Here is a 22,785-nt window from a genome sequence, read left to right on the forward strand (position 1 = left end):
TGGTCCTATTAGACCTCTCAGCGGCTTTCGATACCATCGACCATGGTATCCTGCTGCGCCGGCTGGAGGGATTGGGAGTGGGAGGCACCGTCTATCGGTGGTTCTCCTCCTATCTCTCCGACCGGTCGCAGTCGGTGTTGACAGGGGGGCAGAGGTCGGCCCCGAGGCGCCTCACTTGTGGGGTGCCGCAGGGGTCGATCCTCTCGCCCCTTCTGTTCAACATCTACATGAAGCCGCTGGGTGAGATCATCAGTGGTTTCGGCGTGAGGTACCAGCTGTATGCGGATGACACCCAGCTGTACTTTTCCACGCCGGACCACCCCAACGAAGCTATCGAAGTGCTGTCCCGGTGTCTGGAGGCCGTACGGGTCTGGATGGGGAGAAACAGGCTCAAGCTCAATCCCTCCAAGACAGAGTGGCTGTGGATGCCGGCATCCCGGTACAGTCAGCTAAATCCGCGGCTGACCATCGGTGGCGAGTCATTGGCCCCGATGGAGGGGGTGCGCAACTTAGGCGTCCTCCTGGACGAACGGCTGTCTCTAGAAGATCATTTGACGGCCGTCTCCAGGAGAGCGTTCTACCAGGTTCGCCTGGTGCGCCAGTTGCGCCCCTTTCTGGACCGGGATGCCCTATGCACGGTCACTCACGCACTCGTGACGTCTCGCCTGGATTACTGCAATGCTCTCTACATGGGGCTCCCCTTGAAGGGCATCCGGAGGCTACAGTTAGTCCAGAATGCAGCTACGCGGGTGATAGAGGAGCCCTCGTGGCTCCCCGTGATAACACCCATCCTGCGCAGACTGCACTGGCTACCTGTGGCCTTCCGGGTGCGCTTCAAGGTTTTGGTGACCACCTTTAAAGCGCTCCATGGCATAGGGCCGGGTTATCTACGGGACCGCCTACTGCTACCGAATACCTCTCACTGACCCGTGCGCTCTCATAGGGTGGGACTCCTCAGGGTGCCGTCAGCGAGGCAATGTCGTCTGGCGACGCCCAGGGGAAGGGCCTTCTCTGTGGGGGCTCCCACCCTCTGGAACGAACTGCCCCCAGGACTTCGTCAGCTTCCGGACCTTCGGACCTTCCGCCGCGAGCTTAAAACATACTTATTTAATTGCGCAGGACTGAGCTAGATTTTAATTTACGGGTTTTAATTGGGTTTTATTCTTATATTTTTAATTATTAGGCTTTTAGAATAAGTTTTTTAATTGTTTTTAGACTGTATTTATCTGTTTTTTAAATGCCTGTAAACCGCCCTGAGTCCTTTGGGAGATAGGGCGGTATATAAATATGAATAATAAATAAATAAATAATAAAGGTGATCCCCATTTTTTCTACTTGCATTTTTACGTGCTTTTGAAACTGCTAGGTTGGCAGAAGCTGGGACAAGTAACAGGAGCTCACCCCGTTACACGGCAGCACTAGGGATTCGAACCACTGAGCTGCCGACCTTTCGATCAACAAACTCAATGTCCTAGCCCGAGCCACCGCGTCAGCAATACATCTATGTCATTAGATTTCTATATAAGAATAAAGACCCAATTATGTGTTAAACAATGTATGATGGAAAAGAGAACAAAACTAAAAGCTGATGAAGCTGCTTCTTCTTCTGAAGGAACAGGAGGGGTTTTTTTTCTTATCAATTAGTCTCATTATCTTAAAGCATTTTAATTAACTGTACAGGAGTCAACACAGCCTGCTTATTTTCAGGAGGTTTTTGTGGTTTGTTTGTTTTTTTTTGAGAGAGAGAGAAAGAGAGAAAGATGCAATAAGAATTAAAACTAGTTCGTAATTCTCTAGACTCATTAACAGAGTACAAAAGTAATTAGCAATGTCTTGATTTGCGGGGGGAAATGCAGAAACATCTGTATTTCTAATTTCTCTCAGCTACTAAAGCCAAGCAGATTAGGTCAGCTGCGAGGCTAAATATCTTCCTTAGAATCACATTTGTTTTTCACAGGATAATTTCAATCAAACCTAATGGTGTAATAGTTATTCAGCATCTTTTTTTTTAACCTGAGGTTGAAGCGTAGGAGCTGTGAACAATTGAAATATGATTTGAAAAAAAGTACTTCAGACCTCATGTGTACAGAGCACCTTCCTATTATTCCTTAAAATAGGCTATTTTTATTTTACAAGCTTGTTTGTGATCCTGGGGGGAAAAAGAGAGATTCTAGTGTTGCTTTAAGGAATCTTCCTCATTAAAGTTAATGTGGCTCTTTGCAATATCTTTTGGGGGCTGTTCCAGAAAATAGCAGAGTGCCCTTTATTCACCTAAGATCTAAAGTACTTCTGGCAAAGTATTTTTCAAAATCTACACAGTCCTCATAAATTTACCTTAAAGAAAACAGAATCAGTTTTGAAAGCATTTTCCTACTGTAGAATCATTTTGGTAAAGATGCTCAGTAAAATTTAGCCTCACATGCCCAAAAACTTTGCCCTTAGTAGTTTAAAATAACACTTAGTTGCAAGCCCTGCACTACCCATGCAAGTGTTATTGTTTCTGATATGGGTGCTTCTCTTAGGGTGAAACCTGAGGTGGGAGGTGAGCAGAAATCTTAACATGTGAAATTAAATCCAGATGATGAGGAGCAGACTTTGCATCTTTGGGCCAAACAATTCCAGGGAAGCACTACCTTTGTCTCTGAATAGGGTTTTATCAATGGTGGGCTGCTGCCGGTTCGGACTGGTTCAGGAGAACCAATAATTGCGACCTGCGAGTGGGCCCGTCCGCCCACCCTCCTGGACACAATCCCGTCCCATACCGCTGTGTTTTTGACACCTCACGCACATGCAGAAGGCGTGTGTGAGCAAATTGCTATGTTTTGTGACACCACACGTATGTGCGGATTGCGCATGCGCAAGCAAAGGGAGCAGAAGTGGATTTCAGCAGGTTCCGACCAGTTCTGGAGAACCAGTAGCTTTAATCACAATCATACAAGAGCAAACAATAGATTCAAACTTAATGTCAACCGCTTCAAACTTGATTGCAGTTTTGTAACAAACTTGTTACAAAATTGACTTTTGTAACAGAGTTGTTAACGCTTGGAACTCACTACCTGACTCTATAGTCTCTACTCAAAACTCCAAAATCTTCAACCAAAAACTGTCTACTATTGACCTCACCCCATTCCTAAGAGGACTATAAGGAGCGTGCATAAGAGCACAAAAGTGCCTACCGTTCCTGTCCTATTGATCCCTTCATTATATCAAATTAACATAGTTGTTGCATACTTTTACTTATATATACTTTTTTTCTCTCATGATGGGTTATTGTTTATGTTGATGATTGTATATACTGTTGTGACAAAATGAAATAAAAAAAATTTTTTTTGAGTAGATGGAAAAGAGAACAAAACTAAAAGCTGATGAAGCTGCTTCTTCTTCTGAAGGAACAGGAGGGGTTTTTTTTCTTATCAATTAGTCTCATTATCTTAAAGCATTTTAATTAACTGTACAGGAGTCAACACAGCCTGCTTATTTTCAGGAGGTTTTTGTGGTTTGTTTGTTTTTTTTTGAGAGAGAGAGAAAGAGAGAAAGATGCAATAAGAATTAAAACTAGTTCGTAATTCTCTAGACTCATTAACAGAGTACAAAAGTAATTAGCAATGTCTTGATTTGCGGGGGGAAATGCAGAAACATCTGTATTTCTAATTTCTCTCAGCTACTAAAGCCAAGCAGATTAGGTCAGCTGCGAGGCTAAATATCTTCCTTAGAATCACATTTGTTTTTCACAGGATAATTTCAATCAAACCTAATGGTGTAATAGTTATTCAGCATCTTTTTTTTTTAACCTGAGGTTGAAGCGTAGGAGCTGTGAACAATTGAAATATGATTTGAAAAAAAGTACTTCAGACCTCATGTGTACAGAGCACCTTCCTATTATTCCTTAAAATAGGCTGTTTTTATTTTACAAGCTTGTTTGTGATCCTGGGGGGAAAAAAGAGAGATTCTAGTGTTGCTTTAAGGAATCTTCCTCATTAAAGTTAATGTGGCTCTTTGCAATATCTTTTGGGGGCTGTTCCAGAAAATAGTAGAGTGCCCTTTATTCACCTAAGATCTAAAGTACTTCTGGCAAAGTATTTTTCAAAATCTACACAGTCCTCATAAATTTACCTTAAAGAAAACAGAATCAGTTTTGAAAGCATTTTCCTACTGTAGAATCATTTTGGTAAAGATGCTCAGTAAAATTTAGCCTCACATGCCCAAAAACTTTGCCCTTAGTAGTTTAAAATAACACTTAGTTTCAAGCCCTGCACTACCCATGCAAGTGTTATTGTTTCTGATATGGGTGCTTCTCTTAGGGTGAAACCTGAGGTGGGAGGTGAGCAGAAATCTTAACATGTGAAATTAAATCCAGATGATGAGGAGCAGACTTTGCATCTTTGGGCCAAACAATTCCAGGGGAGCACTACCTTTGTCTCTGAATAGGGTTTTATCAATGGTGGGCTGCTGCCGGTTCGGACTGGTTCAGGAGAACCAATAATTGCGACCTGCGAGTGGGCCCGTCCGCCCACCCTCCTGGACACAATCCCGTCCCATATCGCTGTGTTTTTGACACCTCACGCACACGCAGAAGGCGCGTGTGAGCAAATTGCTATGTTTTGTGACACCACACGTATGTGCGGATTGCGCATGCGCGAGCGAAGGGAGCAGAAGTGGATTTCAGAGGTTCTGACCAGTTCTGGAGAACCAGTAGCTTTAATCACAACAATACAAGAGCAAACAATAGATTCAAACTTAATGTCAACCGCTTCAAACTTGATTGCAGTTTTGTAACAAACTTGTTACAAAATTGACTTTTGTAACAGAGTTGTTAACGCTTGGAACTCACTACCTGACTCTATAGTCTCTACTCAAAACTCCAAAATCTTCAACCAAAAACTGTCTACTATTGACCTCACCCCATTCCTAAGAGGACTATAAGGAGCGTGCATAAGAGCACAAAAGTGCCTACCGTTCCTGTCCTATTGATCCCTTCATTATATCAAATTAACATAGTTGTTGCATACTTTTACTTATATATACTTTTTTTCTCTCATGATGGGTTATTGTTTATGTTGATGATTGTATATACTGTTGTGACAAAATGAAATTAAAAAATTTTTTTTGAGTAGTTCGGAGAACCGGTAGTAAAAATTCTAACTGGCCCCATCTATTCTCTGCCTCCTGAGTCCCAGCTGATTGGGAGGAAATGGGGATTTTGTAATAACCTTCCCCTGGAGTGAATGGAGATTTTACAGTATCCTTCCCCTGCCACGCCCACCAAGCCACGCCCACCAAGCCATGCCACGCCACCAAGCCATCCCCACAGAACCAGTAGTAAAAATTTTTGAAACCCACTACTGGAAGGGAGTGTGTGCACATGCACATACACATTTCTGGTTGCTGGGCGAACCGGTTGTTACAGAATGTGATGCCCACCTCTGGGTTTTTTTACCCCAGCTCAGAAATTATGCACAACTTGGGGCTCCTCCAGGACTCATAGCTACTGCAAGTGGTAGCCATGCCAGAAGGGTTTCCGCACATTTCTGTCATTGCCTGAATTTCAGGAGTACAGTTAATGCCTAGATTTTCTACCTAATCTGGGAGAAAAACACACTTCACATATTACAAATTTACAGGTCTGTTTTACGCTTTGCATGGGAGAGACCTTTCTGTCTATTTGACTCTCTATTTGAGCACTTTAATGCAGTTCTGTTCATCTCTTAGAAACGGAAGCATGGATTCACCAGAGAAAGAATGAGAGGAGTTAATGTGGTAATGAGGGTGGCATGTCCACCATCTTGTTAAGTGCACAATTCCACAATGGCCTTCTCCAATTTGTACAGAGCTAAAAGGTATGAGAGTGTTCAGAGAAGAATAAGCCAAATATTATAGCCATACTATATACCTTTTAGCTGGGACCTGGCCAGAGTTATTTTTCACACAAAAGACCCTCCTAGTCTGTGCTCCAACTCCACAGGTTGCCTTGTTGTTCCACTTGGTAGTCATATTCAGAGTTGTTAGCAAGGCATTTTCTGTACAGAGACTCCATGCAGAGGTTTCCCAGTAGAGCTGATTGCAAGAATGCTCATTACACAGTCGATACTCCTGGAGTGATGAAGGAGGAGGACAAGGCTTTCCACCTGTGAGTGATAAAAGCAACATAAACTGTAGCAATGCTTTCAAAAATAATGCCACTATTCAAGACGACACCCTGCCGGCAGTAAACAAAGTTCCAAAACCAAGTTGTGCATTGTAGCAGTCAGTCAAAAAGAAAAAAGAAGAAGAAAGAGTAATCTTTAAATGTGTTATACATATCTTAAAACAGACATCTTCAAACTTTTTAAGGCTCTAGGTCAGTGATGGATAACCTTTTTGCCATTGCGTGCAAAAGCAAGGGAGTCCGGGGGAATCATGCATGCCCACACCCATAATTCAAAGCCCCCACACGCCCCTCCCTCCCGTGCATGCACGTGACTCCCCTGCACTCCCCCTGTTTTTGGCATTCAATGGCAAAAAGGTGGTTATCGGTGGATCCGGTAGGCCTGTTTTTCACCCTCCCCAGGCTCCAGAGGCTTTCTTGAAGCATGGAGAGGGTGAAATGGCCTCGCCCCCTCCCCAAAGGCCCCCCGGAGGCTGGAAACGGCCCATTTCTCAACTTCCGGTGGGCTTGGAAGGCCCAAAAACCAGATGGCTGGCGTGCGCATGCACGTTGGAGCTGAGCTAGGGTAACTCTCATGTGCCCACAGATATGGCTCCATGGAATGGCATGGCATGCGTGTCATAGGTTTGCCATCACGGCTCTAGGTCTTGTTAGGTTTAAGAAAAAAAGAATATAAATTGTGAAAATAGTATTACGTATACTGATATATAATAGAATATATTATAATTACAATGTATACACAAATGTTAGAAGTGGAAAGATTATTATTATGTATACCTAAATAGTATTTTTATTATTAATACTGTGTATAAAGTATACTGACCCAGACAATAAACTGTTCACTAAGCACTTATGAATGTTATAGAAAAAACTATAAATAAAAATATATTTTTAAAAAAGGGAAAAAGTCCCAGAAACCTTGATCAAGAGAGAAAACACTCATACAGGTAGGCCTCAACTTACAAAAGTTCATTTCATGACCATTCAAAGCTAGTGATATTGAAAAAAATGATTTATGACCATTTTTCACCCTTATGACCGTTGTAGCATCGCCATGGTCACATGATCAAAATTCAGACACTTGGCAACTGACTCACATTTATGAAGGTTGCAGTGTTCTAGGGTCATGTGATCCTCTTTTGCGACCTTCTGACAAGCCAGATTCACTTAACAACTGTGTTACTAATTTAAAGAACTGCAGCGGTTCACTTAGCAACTATGGCAAGAAAAGCTGTAAAATGAGGCAAAATTCACTTAACAACTGTCTCACTTGGCAAAAGAAATTTTAGGCTCAGTTGTGGTCGTAAGTCGAGGACTACCTGTAATAGAGCACTGGCACAAAACGAAAAGCAAACTGCCTATAGCCGTACTTTGAAAATTTATATTAATTAATATTCTTAAAATAGAATTTGAATTTTACAATTATTGGGAAGGTTAAGGTTTTACCCAAAAAAATCGATATCCAACGATTGGGCTATGCTGCTTTTCCTTGGATAAAAGTTCAGTATTAAGAACAATTGATATTACTTGCAAGTAAGATATTTTCTATCTATACAGTCATGTGAAAAAGTTAATGCATCCCATGCTATTTTTTTTTTCATTTTTAACATGTCTGGACATTTTGTAAAAGTGGCAGGTTCCATCCTAGGGATGAATCCAAAGAGGAATCAACCGACAGTCACTAAGTAGCCACACATGGACTAAATCCAACCCCTCTTGAACTCTATTAATCTTTATCTAGTGTCAAAATAGTGCTAACCATTAGTTGGATAGATTCCTGTGCCTAGGCATACAGTAATAAATCAGTTTAATTGAAACTTCACGTGTGTTCCTCGTCTTTCATGCCTGACATATTTCAATATTTTATCTTCATTCAAACAGCATATAAACAGGTGATGGCATTAAAGAAATTAATTATGAAAATTGGCAATTATTTATTCAACAAAAGGTTATTTGTGCCTTTTGTGGAAAAAATAAATGCACCTTTAGATCAAATATCTGATAGAATAGAATAGAATAGAATAGAATAGAATAGAATAGAATAGAATAGAATAGAATAGAATTATTGCCCAAGTGTGATTGGACACACAAGGAATTTGTCTTGGTGCATATGCTCCCAGTGTACATAAAAGAAAAGATAACTTCATCAAAGTACAACACTTACAACACTTAATGATAGTCATAGGGTACTGACTCCTTTGGCAGAAATAACCTAAAACAGGCATTTTTAATATCTGTATACTAGTCTCTGACATCAACTGGGAACATTTTCTCCATTATTCCATATATATTTTTTTCAGCCCTGTAATGTTTGGGAAGTTTTGCATGTACAGCCATTTCAAATCAGCCCACAGCATTCCAATAAGATTTGAAAATGAAGTTTGACTTGGCCATTCTAGAACCTTCTATGTCTTTTCTCCCCCCTCCCCCCACAGCTGTTCCTTGATGGATTTACCGGAATGTTTAGAGTCATTCTCATGTTACAAGGTCCACTTTCAGTTGATCTTTAATCTTCTGACAGTCTCACGTTAGATCTGTTGTTGTACATGGCAAAAACATTTCAATGCCTATCTGGCAATTTCAGGACTTTCCTTTAAAAGTTCTATCCAGAAACTCACAATTCTAAAACAAAATATTGCTTGTCATGTGAAATCAGTGAAGAGGTCTGTAAATTGTTCCTTCTCCCTGGATGGCAATTCAGTGGCAACTCGATGGGACTTCATTCTTAAGTATATTTGTACGGGATGCCTTCTTGATGATTAAATAGACCCCTTGGGGACATGCAGGTATATCCGCCCCATGAAAAGCGAAGAGAGATGGATGGACTCACTACAATCTGTCTGTGTTGCTAAGCAAGTTAGAAACTCCTGGTGGATTTCTGGTTCTTTCTGCTTTCAATTCTCCCAGCTACTGTTTAGGAAACATGACCACCAGGGGAAATGTTTGTGGGAATTTGGAAAAAGTGTAAGAGTGTGTGTGTGTGTGTGTGTGTGTGTGTGTGCCAGAAAACAAAATCAGGTAGGGGTAAGGAAAGACAGTCAACTTCTGCATGGATTGCTTGCAAATGCTACTTATGTGCAGACAGTGGGAGAAGAATAGTATGGAGTTGGGAGCAGATGTGAAGGACAAGTGTTTGTCCATTTTTTGTAGTCCAGTGTTTTCAGCCTTCTGTCCCTTTCCTGCCCTTAGTCTCATTCAAGGTAGCCAGTTTAACAAAAACAGTTTTAGAGCATAGCTAGGAGTCTACAAGCTTTTATCGTTATTGAATATTCATGGCATTTTTTGCTGAATCTTTATGCATAAGAAAAATATAGACTGCTTTTAATTTTTAAAAAAATGGAACCACCCAGAGACAATTTTGATAACAGTAGAGGTTATTGATATTGACTTCCTTGGTTGATAATTATCTCTTTCTGAAACATCAAATATTCTTTTAAAAGATAAGGAGGAAATTGCAGAAGCACCTCACTTCCTAAGGCTGAAGTAATGCAATATCTATTAAAACATTTGGTGTAACATACTGTCTAAATGGAGATTGGGCACTAATTACCATAAAACTAAACTATTCTTAAACAGTGGTATTCTACTCCAGATAACAATCAAATAATTTAATCATAATTTATTGCTGTAAAAAAAGCTATAAAATAAGACTGAAAGGAAAATAAAATCATCATCATTATCATTATACTTCAGGAAAAATATGAAAATATTTGTATTTTTTAAAATATTTGTCTTTTATGCATTAAATATGAGACACTGAAATGAAGATGCAGATTGTATCTAAAAATTGGTTTGGGCCAGTGGTGTAATCCAAATTTTTTTTTACCACTGTTCTGTGGGCGTGGCTTGATGGGCATGGCAGGGGAAGGATACTGCAAAATCCCCATTCCCTCCCCACTCCTGGTGGAAGGATATTGCAAAATCTCCATTCCCACCCCCACTCTGGGGCCAGCCAGAGGTGGCATTTGCCAGTTCTCCAAACTGCTCAAAATTTCTGCTACCGGTTCTCCAGAACCTGTCAGAACCAGAACCCAAACCTAGCCCCTGGTTTGGGCTAAAATTCACATAGGGGAATTTAAATTTACAGGATTCTTTAACAATCATCGAAGTTAATAAAAATAATTTTAGGCACACTTGGTGTCTGTTTCTTTATCTGATGTTCTAGTCAATTTCAGCATTTCCCCCTTTCTGGTTGACCAGTTGACCTGCTCCTTTCGAAAGGAAAAACCAAAGATGTTTCTGTGGAAACTGGAACAAGCATCGACCCAAGGACTGGCCAAAGGGAACAGTCTCATAGGCCAACTATAAACAGCCACCCTTGATTGCTTCACATTAAATCTCCTCCACACTGTATAAATTGGTCTGGAGTTGTAGTCCTCTTCCATTTTTCCAGGACAACCACTAGCTCTGCAGCAGACGGCCTATGCGATGGAGGCTCCATTGTGAAGCCATGATAATTGAAGCCAGGATAATTGGGATGCAATAAGCAGCCTGGGGGATGAATTCAAATTTGGGATTGTCTACTCACATTCAGGGAGGAGGACTTAAACATGCTAGTCCAAGCCACTTCATTCTACCTTTTATATGTAAATGAGGTTATCTGTGGTATAGTGTACACTTTCCTATATCTATTGAAGGATTTCTATTTCTGTACAGCTGATGAACCTTCAATTCCACAGGAATTATGTGATTAACGTTGTTTTATTATTACGTGAAAAAATTATATAGTTACTGTATTTACAATTGTTTAGGAGACATCTAACTCTGACATCTCCTATACCAATTTTACAGATTAAATTGTCTTTGAACTACAGATAGTAACTACACATGATGATTGTCTCTGCTTAACATTATATAAATGCTTGAGATGATGGATAGTCAAGGAAATAAACAAACGGATCGTAGAACAAATCAATCCAGAATTTTCACTTATGGTACAAATGATCAGGCATAAACTATTGCACTTTATGCACATTATGTCCTGACCCCAACTCCTTTGAAGAATCCATACTGACAAAAAAGTTGAAGTAAACAGAACAGGATGATTAGCAGCAAGATGGATGGACTTAATTATGACAGCAGTGAATGAAGCACTGAGAGACCTAAAGGTCAAGCTAAAGACAGATCATATATGGGTACTAAGAGTCAATGACCCTAAATTAATATCATGATTAAATTAACCATTTCTTCTGCCTGCTGCTATGCATACATTGATTCACTGAACAAGAAATGTATGATACTTTCATTAATTTTAGTTACTTTCTTTAAAAAAATGATATTCAGCATATTCAGTACAAATTATTCCACTTGCACATTCATTCAGGCTTTTAAAATCTGCTCCAAAGGACCTTACAAATAGGATGATTTAATATATGTAAATATATTACATTTGCATATATTAATATACGGTATGTGAGTAGATTGTTTTTTAGAACCCCATTTTCTTCTTCATTTTTATGTGTTGTGCAGTATTCTTCTCATGGATCAATTCCATGAGTAACAGAAATGTCACATCATCTGTTTTAATTAACTCCTGTAAATTTTAAACAGTTAACTTATTTTATAAATAAAAACCAGATGAATAAATTGTAGCACCTTAGCTTAATTTCTCTGAGATCCATTAACTGGGTAAAATTAAGCAGAATTTAGGCATACGCAGGAAAATATATTTCATGTTAACATGAAACTATCCAGATTAATTTAGCATTTTCCGGGCTGTAGGGAATGTGTTGTTCTTTTCATTACCAAAACCACGCATTGCCATTGTGTGTGTATGTATCTATATGTATGTATGTTTGTAGATACATATTGTAGATAGATACCTACATACATACATCTCACAGGGTTGCTGTTATGAGGGAAACTGGAGGAGGAAGAAATATCATATATGTTTGCCATTTTGAGATGGTTATAAAAAGTAATAAAGGTGGGATAAAAAAATCTAATAAATATATACATGCAATATTTGGATAGATTAAAAACTTCATTATATCATGATTTCAAAGTTATCATCTGCAATTTAATGTCATAATGAATTAGTAGATATTTGTATATAGCTTTGTAGGCTTAATTTTCCCCCAAGTTGGAGATTAATAATAACTGTGACTAAAACTACTCTAATAACTCACTTGGGAAGGCATTGAATTGGAATGTGAAACAGAACACAACCTTGAAAAGTCAAGTCCCCTGAATGCTATCCTTTACTCAGTCTTTCTCTCTCTCCCTACAAACATACCCAAATTGTTTTACTTTTTAAAAATGTACATCTGATAATTCTAGCCATCCATGTTCATAACGATTATTGTTTGTGGCTTCTGACAAATATGGCAGTCCCTAGTACAAAACTATAAAGATTTTAGAATGAGAAACAAACTACTACGGTCATACTAAAAAAAAAAAAAGATGTAACTCTATGTTGAAAACTTAACCCTATCAAAAAAGGATTCTAAAAAATAGGATTCTAAAAAAAAAATAGATGTAACTCTATGTTGAAAACTTAACCCTATCAAAAAAGGTTTCTATAATTTTATTCACTTCATACTGTAATTGGCTTCCACAGCATCCTAAAGACAAATACCTTTTCTCAAGTCAATGGTGATCTGAAGACTGTGATCTACATGTTTGGAAATCCCTGAAATGAAACGTTAGCATATTCAGTGCCTTCTGATAGGCAAAGATTCCCAAGCATAATGCCAGCTTTGGTGCTTGACAGGAATTCTATTTGGAAACAAACAAATAAGCTAAAAGCATTGTTTACCTTCTCCTGGTAATGCCAGTACAGATCTTGTTCTGCTTTGCCTGCCCTCTGAATTTTTATTGGAACAGGACTGAGAACAAGGTGACCATTGTGACCACTCCATCACAACACAATCCATTCCACAGGATACTTCACAAGTCGTCGTTTTGGAAGGCGATGGAGAATCAGCACAAAAATCATCAGCTACATCCTCACCTAAAAAAGAAAGAACCCAACATAAAATGATAACTACCATGATGAAGATAAAGATCATTAGTATTGCGATGAAGAATTGGATAGGATAGGAACAAATGTTTATCAATTCACACAACTTTTCATTTCTGGTTGCAAATGTCAGGTGTGCGCAATGTACATCCTCCTACTTTATAGGGATTCAATCACCACCATTTTCTTTGGGCCAACTGCTGAAACTTTCTTAGAGTGCAGGGATGGCATCACCTCACCATCCATATATTATTAATTTCCAATGATTATCAGCCCTTGGAGGCATAGTAATACAAAATAATAGAAATCACTGTCTAACAATATATTACAATGTATTACAAGACAACTACAATACCCTAATGTAGTTGACCTTATTGAAATATTATCATGTGTGGGTCAAAATATCTTTGCAAAATAAGAAAGGACATATTTCAACTGCCTTGACTTGCCAGTAGTCACATTTACAAGATGCAAAACCATATTTTTGAAATCTCCTACAAGTCATATTAAAAAAGGTCAAATTCAAAACATCTATTACTTCATTTTCAGACTTCCTAAAGTCTTCAAAGCAGTGTACAATTAATCAACTACATTGAAGAAGTTAGATGGCTAATGTTTTAAATGAAACTATTAAAGTCCCAAAACTCTATCATTGAAGTTGGATATATTAGGGCCGCAAAACAAGTATCAAGGCGCTCATACAAAAAAAAAGTCTCTAGTTGTCAGCTGCAAGCTTTAAAAAAAAAGATGTAACTCTATGTTGAAAACTTAACCCTATCAAAAAAGGATTCTAAAAAATAGGATTCTAAAAAAAAAATAGATGTAACTCTATGTTGAAAACTTAACCCTATCAAAAAAGGTTTCTATAATTTTATTCACTTCATACTGTAATTGGCTTCCACAGCATCCTAAAGACAAATACCTTTTCTCAAGTCAATGGTGATCTGAAGACTGTGATCTACATGTTTGGAAATCCCTGAAATGAAACGTTAGCATATTCAGTGCCTTCTGATAGGCAAAGATTCCCAAGCATAATGCCAGCTTTGGTGCTTGACAGGAATTCTATTTGGAAACAAACAAATAAGCTAAAAGCATTGTTTACCTTCTCCTGGTAATGCCAGTACAGATCTTGTTCTGCTTTGCCTGCCCTCTGAATTTTTATTGGAACAGGACTGAGAACAAGGTGACCATTGTGACCACTCCATCACAACACAATCCATTCCACAGGATACTTCACAAGTCGTCGTTTTGGAAGGCGATGGAGAATCAGCACAAAAATCATCAGCTACATCCTCACCTAAAAAAGAAAGAACCCAACATAAAATGATAACTACCATGATGAAGATAAAGATCATTAGTATTGCGATGAAGAATAGGATAGGATAGGAACAAATGTTCATCAATTCACACAACTTTTCATTTCTGGTTGCAAATGTCAGGTGTGCGCAATGTACATCCTCCTACTTTATAGGGATTCAATCACCACCATTTTCTTTGGGCCAACTGCTGAAACTTTCTTAGAGTGCAGGGATGGCATCACCTCACCATCCATATATTATTAATTTCCAATGATTATCAGCCCTTGGAGGCATAGTAATACAAAATAATAGAAATCACTGTCTAACAATATATTACAATGTACAATACCCTAATGTAGTTGACCTTATTGAAATATTATCATGTGTGGGTCAAAATATCTTTGCAAAATAAGAAAGGACATATTTCAACTGCCTTGACTTGCCAGTAGTCACATTTACAAGATGCAAAACCATATTTTTGAAATCTCCTACAAGTCATATTAAAAAAGGTCAAATTCAAAACATCTATTACTTCATTTTCAGACTTCCTAAAGTCTTCAAAGCAGTGTACAATTAATCAACTACATTGAAGAAGTTAGATGGCTAATGTTTTAAATGAAACTATTAAAGTCCCAAAACTCTATCATTGAAGTTGGATATATTAGGGCCGCAAAACAAGTATCAAGGCGCTCATACAAAAAAAAAGTCTCTAGTTGTCAGCTGCAAGCTTTAAAAAAAAAAGGCAAAGATTGTCCTTAGTATATTCTTCAGTAAAAGTTCAATATACACTTGATGTGAAGAAAATTTTGAGGAAATTATGTCCGCTGAGAAGCTGAACCAAATACTTAATAATTCTGATCATGGAGCAACGCAAGAGAAATTTATGTGCTATCTTGGAAAGATAAGGGAAGTACATATGTTTAGTTGATTCTGGCCTTTTGGGGCACTCAAAAATAGAAGAATATGGTGATGTGCACGCAGATAAGACAGAAAACCGGACTGAGTTATGGCTATCAGCTCTGAACAATTCCCCAGTTTGAGCTTTTTATTTCTGAAATCTGTATCCCCGTACTTTCCTCCTCCCTCAGGACATCTGCTTTTGTTATATTTAAGGAACCCAAGACTGACCCAATAGAGGCAAGTAATTTAAATATGAAGAGGAGATAGCAATAAAACTAGGAAATGCAATTGAAGGAGAAAAAACGCTATTTAGTTTATGATGATAACGTAGAGAGAAGAAATCTACTATATATTTCTTTGTCGTTGCAAAAAGGCACATGTGTTGCCAGTAGAAGCAGCTGCCAAATGTGCATCAGTAATTTCTACATTTATATTTCCAAACGAGGGCAGCTTCATACTCTGAAATCCAAATAAAACTTTTCAAGCATATTATGGGGAATAATAAAGAGAATTGAGAATTGAGCAAGCAATTACGCCAAAATGGATGGATGGATGGATGGATGGATAGATGGATGGCTAGCTGGCTGAATGTCTCTCTCTTCCCCCCCTCCCTCTCCCTCTCCCTCTCCCTCTCCCTCTCCCTCCCTCCCTCCCTCTCCCCTCCTCTCTCTCTGTGACTTCCCTGTGTGATTCATAACACAGGGAAGAAGCATTGTAAACAAATTGCCTGAATTTATCCTCATGTTAAAAAATGGTACTTTTGATATTATATTTGTATGTGAAACATGGCTTAACTCATCCATATCTGACTCCATTATTTCAGACAAAGAGTACCATGTTTTTAGATCAGATCGTGAAACCCGCAGAGGTGGTGGAGTAGCTATCTTTCATAAAAAGTCACTAAATCTAAACAATATTCAAGTTGCACAAAATCTAGCTATCCCAGAAACCATTGTATGTGACCTATCCTTTAACACCACACTTCGATTCCTACTATGCTACAGAGCCCCTGACTACGACATCGCACATGCGAACAAGTTAACCTCACTACTAACTTGGGCTATCTCTTGCCCATATCCTCTCATCTTCCTGGGTGACCTCAATCTACCTCTTATTAACTGGATAACAAATGAATGTACAACCGAACCCATCCATGCTACCCTCTACAATGTTATTACAAATCTAGGCCTTGAACAATTAGTAACTAACAACTCAAGACTAAACAACTGCCTCGACCTTATCTTCTGCAATAACACAAACTCAATTTATGGACTACAAATAAAACAACCCTTTTCCAACAGTGACCACAGTAAGATAGACTTTTGCCTCAATATACGCCCTTACAAAAATCGTCATAATAATAGTAATCCAATCTACAATTTCAAAAAAGCCAACTATGACTTTATAAACACCTACCTCTCATTTCTTGACTGGCAAATCTATTCTCAACCTGTATCACTGCTGAAGACCACTACAAAGTTTTCCTACTCGAAGTCAATAGCGTCATTAAACTCTACGTACCACTAACCACCACCAAAATCAGGAAAAAACAAATTACCCATATCAATAAAAAAGCTCCAATCCAAAAAAAAAATCCCTTTGGAGAAAAAAACAAAAAGGGGCATGTAGCAAATTTCAAAAACCACTACAGAAATATATGCAACCAAGTAAAAATTGAATGCACAAATTACCACACCAAGCAAAAAGATGATCTTCTGCGCACAAATTCCAATCGTGCTTTTTATAATTTTGTGAATAACAAACTTAATGTCTCAAGATCCATCCCACCACTAAAAGAACCTAACGGCAAAGAAAATAATGACAAAACAGTTAAAGCAAACCTCTTTAACACATTCTTCGGCTGAGTCTTTGTCAACAGCAATGGCTCAAACCCGAAATTTCCCAACCGCACCAACAACGACCTAACTCATATAGATTTCACTGAAGAAAATGTTCAAAAAGCTCTTTGCAATTTAAAACCATCCTTATCCATAGGACCTGATTGACTATGTGCATACTTCTTAAAAAAGCTTTCCACTAATATAGAAGAACCCCCAAGCATAATCTTTGAAAAAGCCTTCACGACCAGATCCCTTCCCAAACTTTGGTCACTAGCCACGGTCATCCCTGTCTTCAAAAAAGGAGACCCCAGCTTAGTTGAAAATTACAGAACAATCTCTCTATGCTGCGTTACCTGTAAAGTTATGGAATCCCTCATCAACCAATACATTACCCTCCACCTAGAAACAAACAACCTACTCTCTAATAAACAATTTGGTTTCAGAAAAAAATTATCATGTAACTTACAACTTCTTCACTGCAAAAATATATGGACTACTAATCTTGATCAAGGCAAAACAATAGATGCAATTTACATAGACTTCTGTAAAGCTTTTGACTCAGTGGTATACGACAAACTTCTCCTCAAACTAAAATCCTACGGCATCTCCGGACCCCTCCACAATTGGATAACAGCATTTCTGTCAAACAGACAACCAGTGGTCAAAATAGGCAGTGCCCTATCAAAACCTGTTCCTGTCAATAGTGGCGTTCCCCAAGGCAGTGTTCTTGGACCAACACTCTTCATATTATACATTAATGATCTCTGCGACCATATTAAAAGTAATTGTGTTGTCTTTACTGACAATGTCAAACTATTTAACACTACCAACAATACAGCTACTCTTCAAAAAGACCTTGACTTTGTATCAGAATGGTCTAAAACCTGGCAACTCTAAATCTCAACCAGCAAATGCTCTGTCTTACATATTGGAAAAAAGAATCTAAACAATAAATACAAACTCGACGGACATTATCTTACAGATGACCCCCACCCTGTCAAAGATCTTGGAGTCTTCATATCCAATGACCTAAGTGCCAAAGCCCACTGCAACTACATCGCAAAAAAGGCTTTAAGAGTTGTAAGCCTAATCTTACACATCTTCTTCTCCAGAAACACTATACTACTAACCAGAGCTTACAAAACATTTGCTAGACCAATTCTTGAATACAGCTCGCCTGTCTGGAACCCATACCACATTTCAGACATCAATAAAATTGAATGTGTCCAGAAATATTTTACAAGAAGAGTTCTCCACTCCTCTGAATACAACAAAATACCTTATGCCACCAGACTTGAAATCCTGGGTTTAGAAAACTTAGAACTCCTCCGCCTCCGACAGGACCTGTGTTTAACTTATAGAATCATCTATTGCAATGTCCTTCCTGTTGAAGATTACTTCAGCTTCAATCACAACAATACAAGAGCAAACAATAGATTTAAACTTAATGTTAACCGCTCCAATCTTGATTGCAGAAAATATGACTTCAGTAATAGAGTTGTTAATGCTTGAAATACACTACCTGACTCTGTGGTCTCTTCTCAAAGTCCTCAAAGCTTCAACCAAAAACTGTCTACTATTGACCTCACCCCTTTCCTAAGAGGCCTATAAGGGGCGTGCATAAGTGCACAAACGTGCCTACCGTTCCTGTCCTACTGTTGCTTCATGCTTATGCTTATGTATGATGTTATGACAAATAAAATAAATAAAAAAAAATTCAAGACAACGAAGCTTAACTTTCATGATCACTGTATATTTATTCTAGTGTGCTGAATGATGACATAAACATCAAAATAAGAATGATGAAATAAAAGTCAAAATAAATGTCCTCCAACAAGGCTTCTCATCATGAATGAACATCAATCTCTTTCCATGACACATTTGGCAAGATTCACTTGCTGCACCTACAACCTGCCATTAAGTCATACTCTTGAGACTGGTCTATTGCAGCAACACCTCTTTAGATGTTCACATCTAGCTGACAACAGATGAGCTAAAAGAGGAGGGGGAGGGAGGAGAAGAAGGATTAAACCATGCACCAATTATATGTGCTTGTCTCCATAAGTCATTCTGATATTATAGCCCATGCAAGGATTTTGAGAATCTGCCTGGATGGCAGCTTTTACTAGATTCTAAAAATTAGAGGCATGAAAAAGTTATAAAGAACTCTTTAAAGTTATTTTAAGCCTGGGAGTTTTTGATGGTTTATAGGACAGGAGCCAATTTTTAAATTAGTATGTAAGCAAATAAATATCATTTCACCACTTCTATTTAAAATGAGTGAGCTTCCGTTACTTGTCCCAATTTCTGCCAACCTAGCAGTTTGAAAGCAGGTAAAAAATGCAAGTAGAAAAATAGGGACCACTTTGGTTGGAAGGTAACAGTGTTCCGTGTGCCTCTGGAGTTTAGTCATGCCAGCCACATGACCATGGAGATGTCTTCGGACAGTGCTGGCTCTTCGGCTTGAAATGGAGATGAGCACCGGCCCCTAGAGTCAGAAACCACTAGCACATATGTGCGAGGGGAACCTTTACCTTATTTAAAACAAGTGTATCACAGATTTGCTCTGGGAATGAATTTCCCAGAGTTTCTAAATTTGATATATAATAAATAAAAAATCGGTCTTATTTGTTACATTTTTCAAAGAAAACACAGTTTATGTGTCCATCATCCAATTTTCACAGCTACAATTCAAATGATTTACATTTTATGTTTCTTCTGTTCCATATGGACAGAAGTAAAAATTCTAGCTTGTAGTAATAATGGTACTATTGCTATAAACTCTAAAACAAGGAACAGAATTACCGAAGAAAAGAAGAACTAACCTGATCATAGGTTTCAAGTTATCGCAAGAAAATATTTATGCAGGTGAAAAATAGGATACATAACAAGTGCTGAATATAACCTGCTTCAGCACAACTTGAAAAAGCAATATTGGAAAATAATTTCATAAGGATAACACTGGACGGTTTGACAAATGAATTATACAAATCTTTTATTCAAAATCCCAGTATATAAGAAATGTAACACAGTCAAGGAAACTAGAATGCCAGAGAGGAGTTTCATCCTATCATACAATGTTGCCACCAATTTTCATCTCTTATAAAAAGGTGACTCTATTCTCACACTGGACAAAAGTGACTAAAAACAAACAATCCATTTAATTCAAAACTCACTGGTTACAAGGTATCTATAGCAACTGCCAAAGATTATTCCTAATTTCTTTGACTTTCCTCAAAATAATAAATTGTAGATAATAAAACAAATTATTTGACTCTAGCTGTCTATGGAGATCCTTGGTCTTCCAGATCATGGTTGCCAAAGATCAAAGACACTTTTTCAAAAGGCAACTGGACTTCCTTTGTTTTTCCTTGCTTCTCATCCAAGACGTGAAGTGAAAAAGCTTCTGAAGAAACTTCCTGGATGAGAAGCGAAACGTCTTCAAGGAAAAACAAAGGAAGTCCACTTGCCTTTTGGAAAAGCACCTTTGGGACTCTGGCTTTCTGTGAAATTGATTGGCAAATCCACATTAATGCAATGGCCTTCATAAGTCTTCAGTACCAAAGGCTGCTCCACCATCCCAACAGACTGTTACTCTTCTTTCTTCTGGATAGATGACTCTTTGGTCATCAGCTATATTCTCTTAAGATCTTGGCTTTCATCTTGAGAGGATTGACGTTCATGAAAGAAAGAACCAGTTTTACCAATTCCCCTTTAAACGTAAGCTATCTAAACCTCTTTCCATTCTAATTAAATGAATTAAATTAAATTAATTTAAATCCATTTAAATTAAAAAAAAATTAAAAAAATCCCAGCACATGAGAAAGATGTTTAGAGCAAAATAGAGCTTGAAGAAAGAGGTTCGTTAAAACCAGCTCGCTAACAATTACTACATGCAAGAATTAATTACAGGTAGTCCTTGACTTACAACCATTTGTTTAGTGACTGTTTGAAGTTACAACAGGACTGAAACCAGCGACTTATGACTGTTTTTCATACTTACAACTATTGCAGCATCCCCACAGTCTCATGATCGAAATTTAGAGATTTGGCAACTTGGCATGTATTTATGATGGTTATAGTGTCCCAGAGTCATGTGATCATATTTTGTGACCTTCTGGCAAGAAAAGTCAATGGAGAAGCCAGATTCACTTAATCACCATGTTAACAACTGCAGTGATTCACTTAACCACCGTAGCAAGAAAGGTCATAAAACGGGGCAAAACTCACTGAACAATTGTCTCACATGGCAATAAACATTTGGGGCTCAATTGCAGGCATATCTCATTTGAGGACTACCTGTAATAGCAATATGCTCACATGATCCCTAGTCTACCTTCCTTCCTAAAATTAAAAATAAGAATGGAAATTAGGGAATTTGGAATAAGATTTGCAGAGAATTACTTCATAATTACAAGTTTTACCACAAAACATAACATTATTTTTGTTGTTGTTGTTATGCTGTACAATGTTGGACTGTATATAATTTTGCAACCAAGCGCTAAAAAAAGAAGATCCTGATTTGCACACAAATGACTCAAGCAATAGTTTTGTTTATTTAATGGCATGCTGTCCGTCAATATTACTTCTTGTATCTATTCTTGTTCTCCTTGTAAAATAATGAAACAGTCATTAAAATACTATGCTTGCTATAAAAATTTATATCTCATTTAAATCTTGGGAAACAATACCAATAAACATTGAGTAACTGCTTCTCTATAACAAAGATGTCAGAAGATGGTAGTAAATTCAGGAATGGAGACAGAAGGAAATCAAAGTTACCATTTGCCTGCTTACTAATAGCAATTTTAAATCTTTCAGGATAAATTGTCTTAATGGGCAAAAATCTACTCTCAGACATCTAATTAGCCAAAGGAACTGTTGCATTTAAATACTAGGTAACAATAATAATACAATTTAGGAGGAAAGGATTGATTTGATATAATCATTTGTAATGTACTCAACTCTTAGCAATGTTGCCATTGACTTTTTTTTCCATTCTGAGACACCAAATCAAATCCTAGTAATTCTAGTTTCATGTCATTGCCTTGCCAACTGAAAAGCCTACATCACACAGACATTGTGATCTGGATGCTGGTTTCAGTTAACATATATCCAACAAGCCGTGTTGTCAGCATAACCATCAGAGTGGAAAATAACCCATCTCTATTTCAGAAATTGGACGAAGAAAGGAAGTTAGGGGAGGGGAGCAAATGAAATAATGAAAAGAATTAGAAATATCACAGAGAAAGAAAAAACAAGCAAAGAAGTAACGTTTAACAAAGGGAAAATGGAAAATAACATGAATGTTTCAGAGTTTGTGGATATAGTTCGGGGAAACAAAACAACACAACAAAGAAAACGACATGAATTTAAAGAAATGTCAAAATGGCTTTGTCGTTTCACACGGTGCAAAACATCAAGTAATATAAGGTTAACTGATGGCAAGGAACACAAATGATTTTAAAAGAGAAGTAGATCTATTCATGGGGTTGTATTTAGTGGAAATCGGAATATAATGCAGAACATCATTCATTCATTATCTTTACAAATATCTCAAGCTGGCAAATATATCCAACACACTTTCTTCCTTCTGTTTTTCCCCCAGCAATCCTCTGAGGTGAGTTGGACTAAGAGAGA

General features: G+C 38.0%; 1 protein-coding gene across 1 annotated transcript in view; it reads right to left on the reverse strand.

Annotated features, from left to right (window-relative positions):
- Nucleotides 1–22,785, reverse strand: part of THSD7B (thrombospondin type 1 domain containing 7B) — a 376,479-nt gene that overhangs the window by 253,346 nt on the left and 100,348 nt on the right. Inside the window, exons 7-8 of the mRNA XM_058193966.1 lie at nt 14,209–14,403; nt 5,891–6,125 (exon numbers count right to left, since the gene is read on the reverse strand). Of these exons, the coding sequence (XP_058049949.1) occupies nt 5,891–6,125; nt 14,209–14,403 (430 nt within the window). The remainder of the gene's footprint in view (nt 1–5,890; nt 6,126–14,208; nt 14,404–22,785) is intronic.

The sequence above is a fragment of the Ahaetulla prasina genome, chromosome 1 (genome assembly GCF_028640845.1).
Source record: "Ahaetulla prasina isolate Xishuangbanna chromosome 1, ASM2864084v1, whole genome shotgun sequence".
Lineage (NCBI taxonomy): Eukaryota > Metazoa > Chordata > Lepidosauria > Squamata > Colubridae > Ahaetulla > Ahaetulla prasina.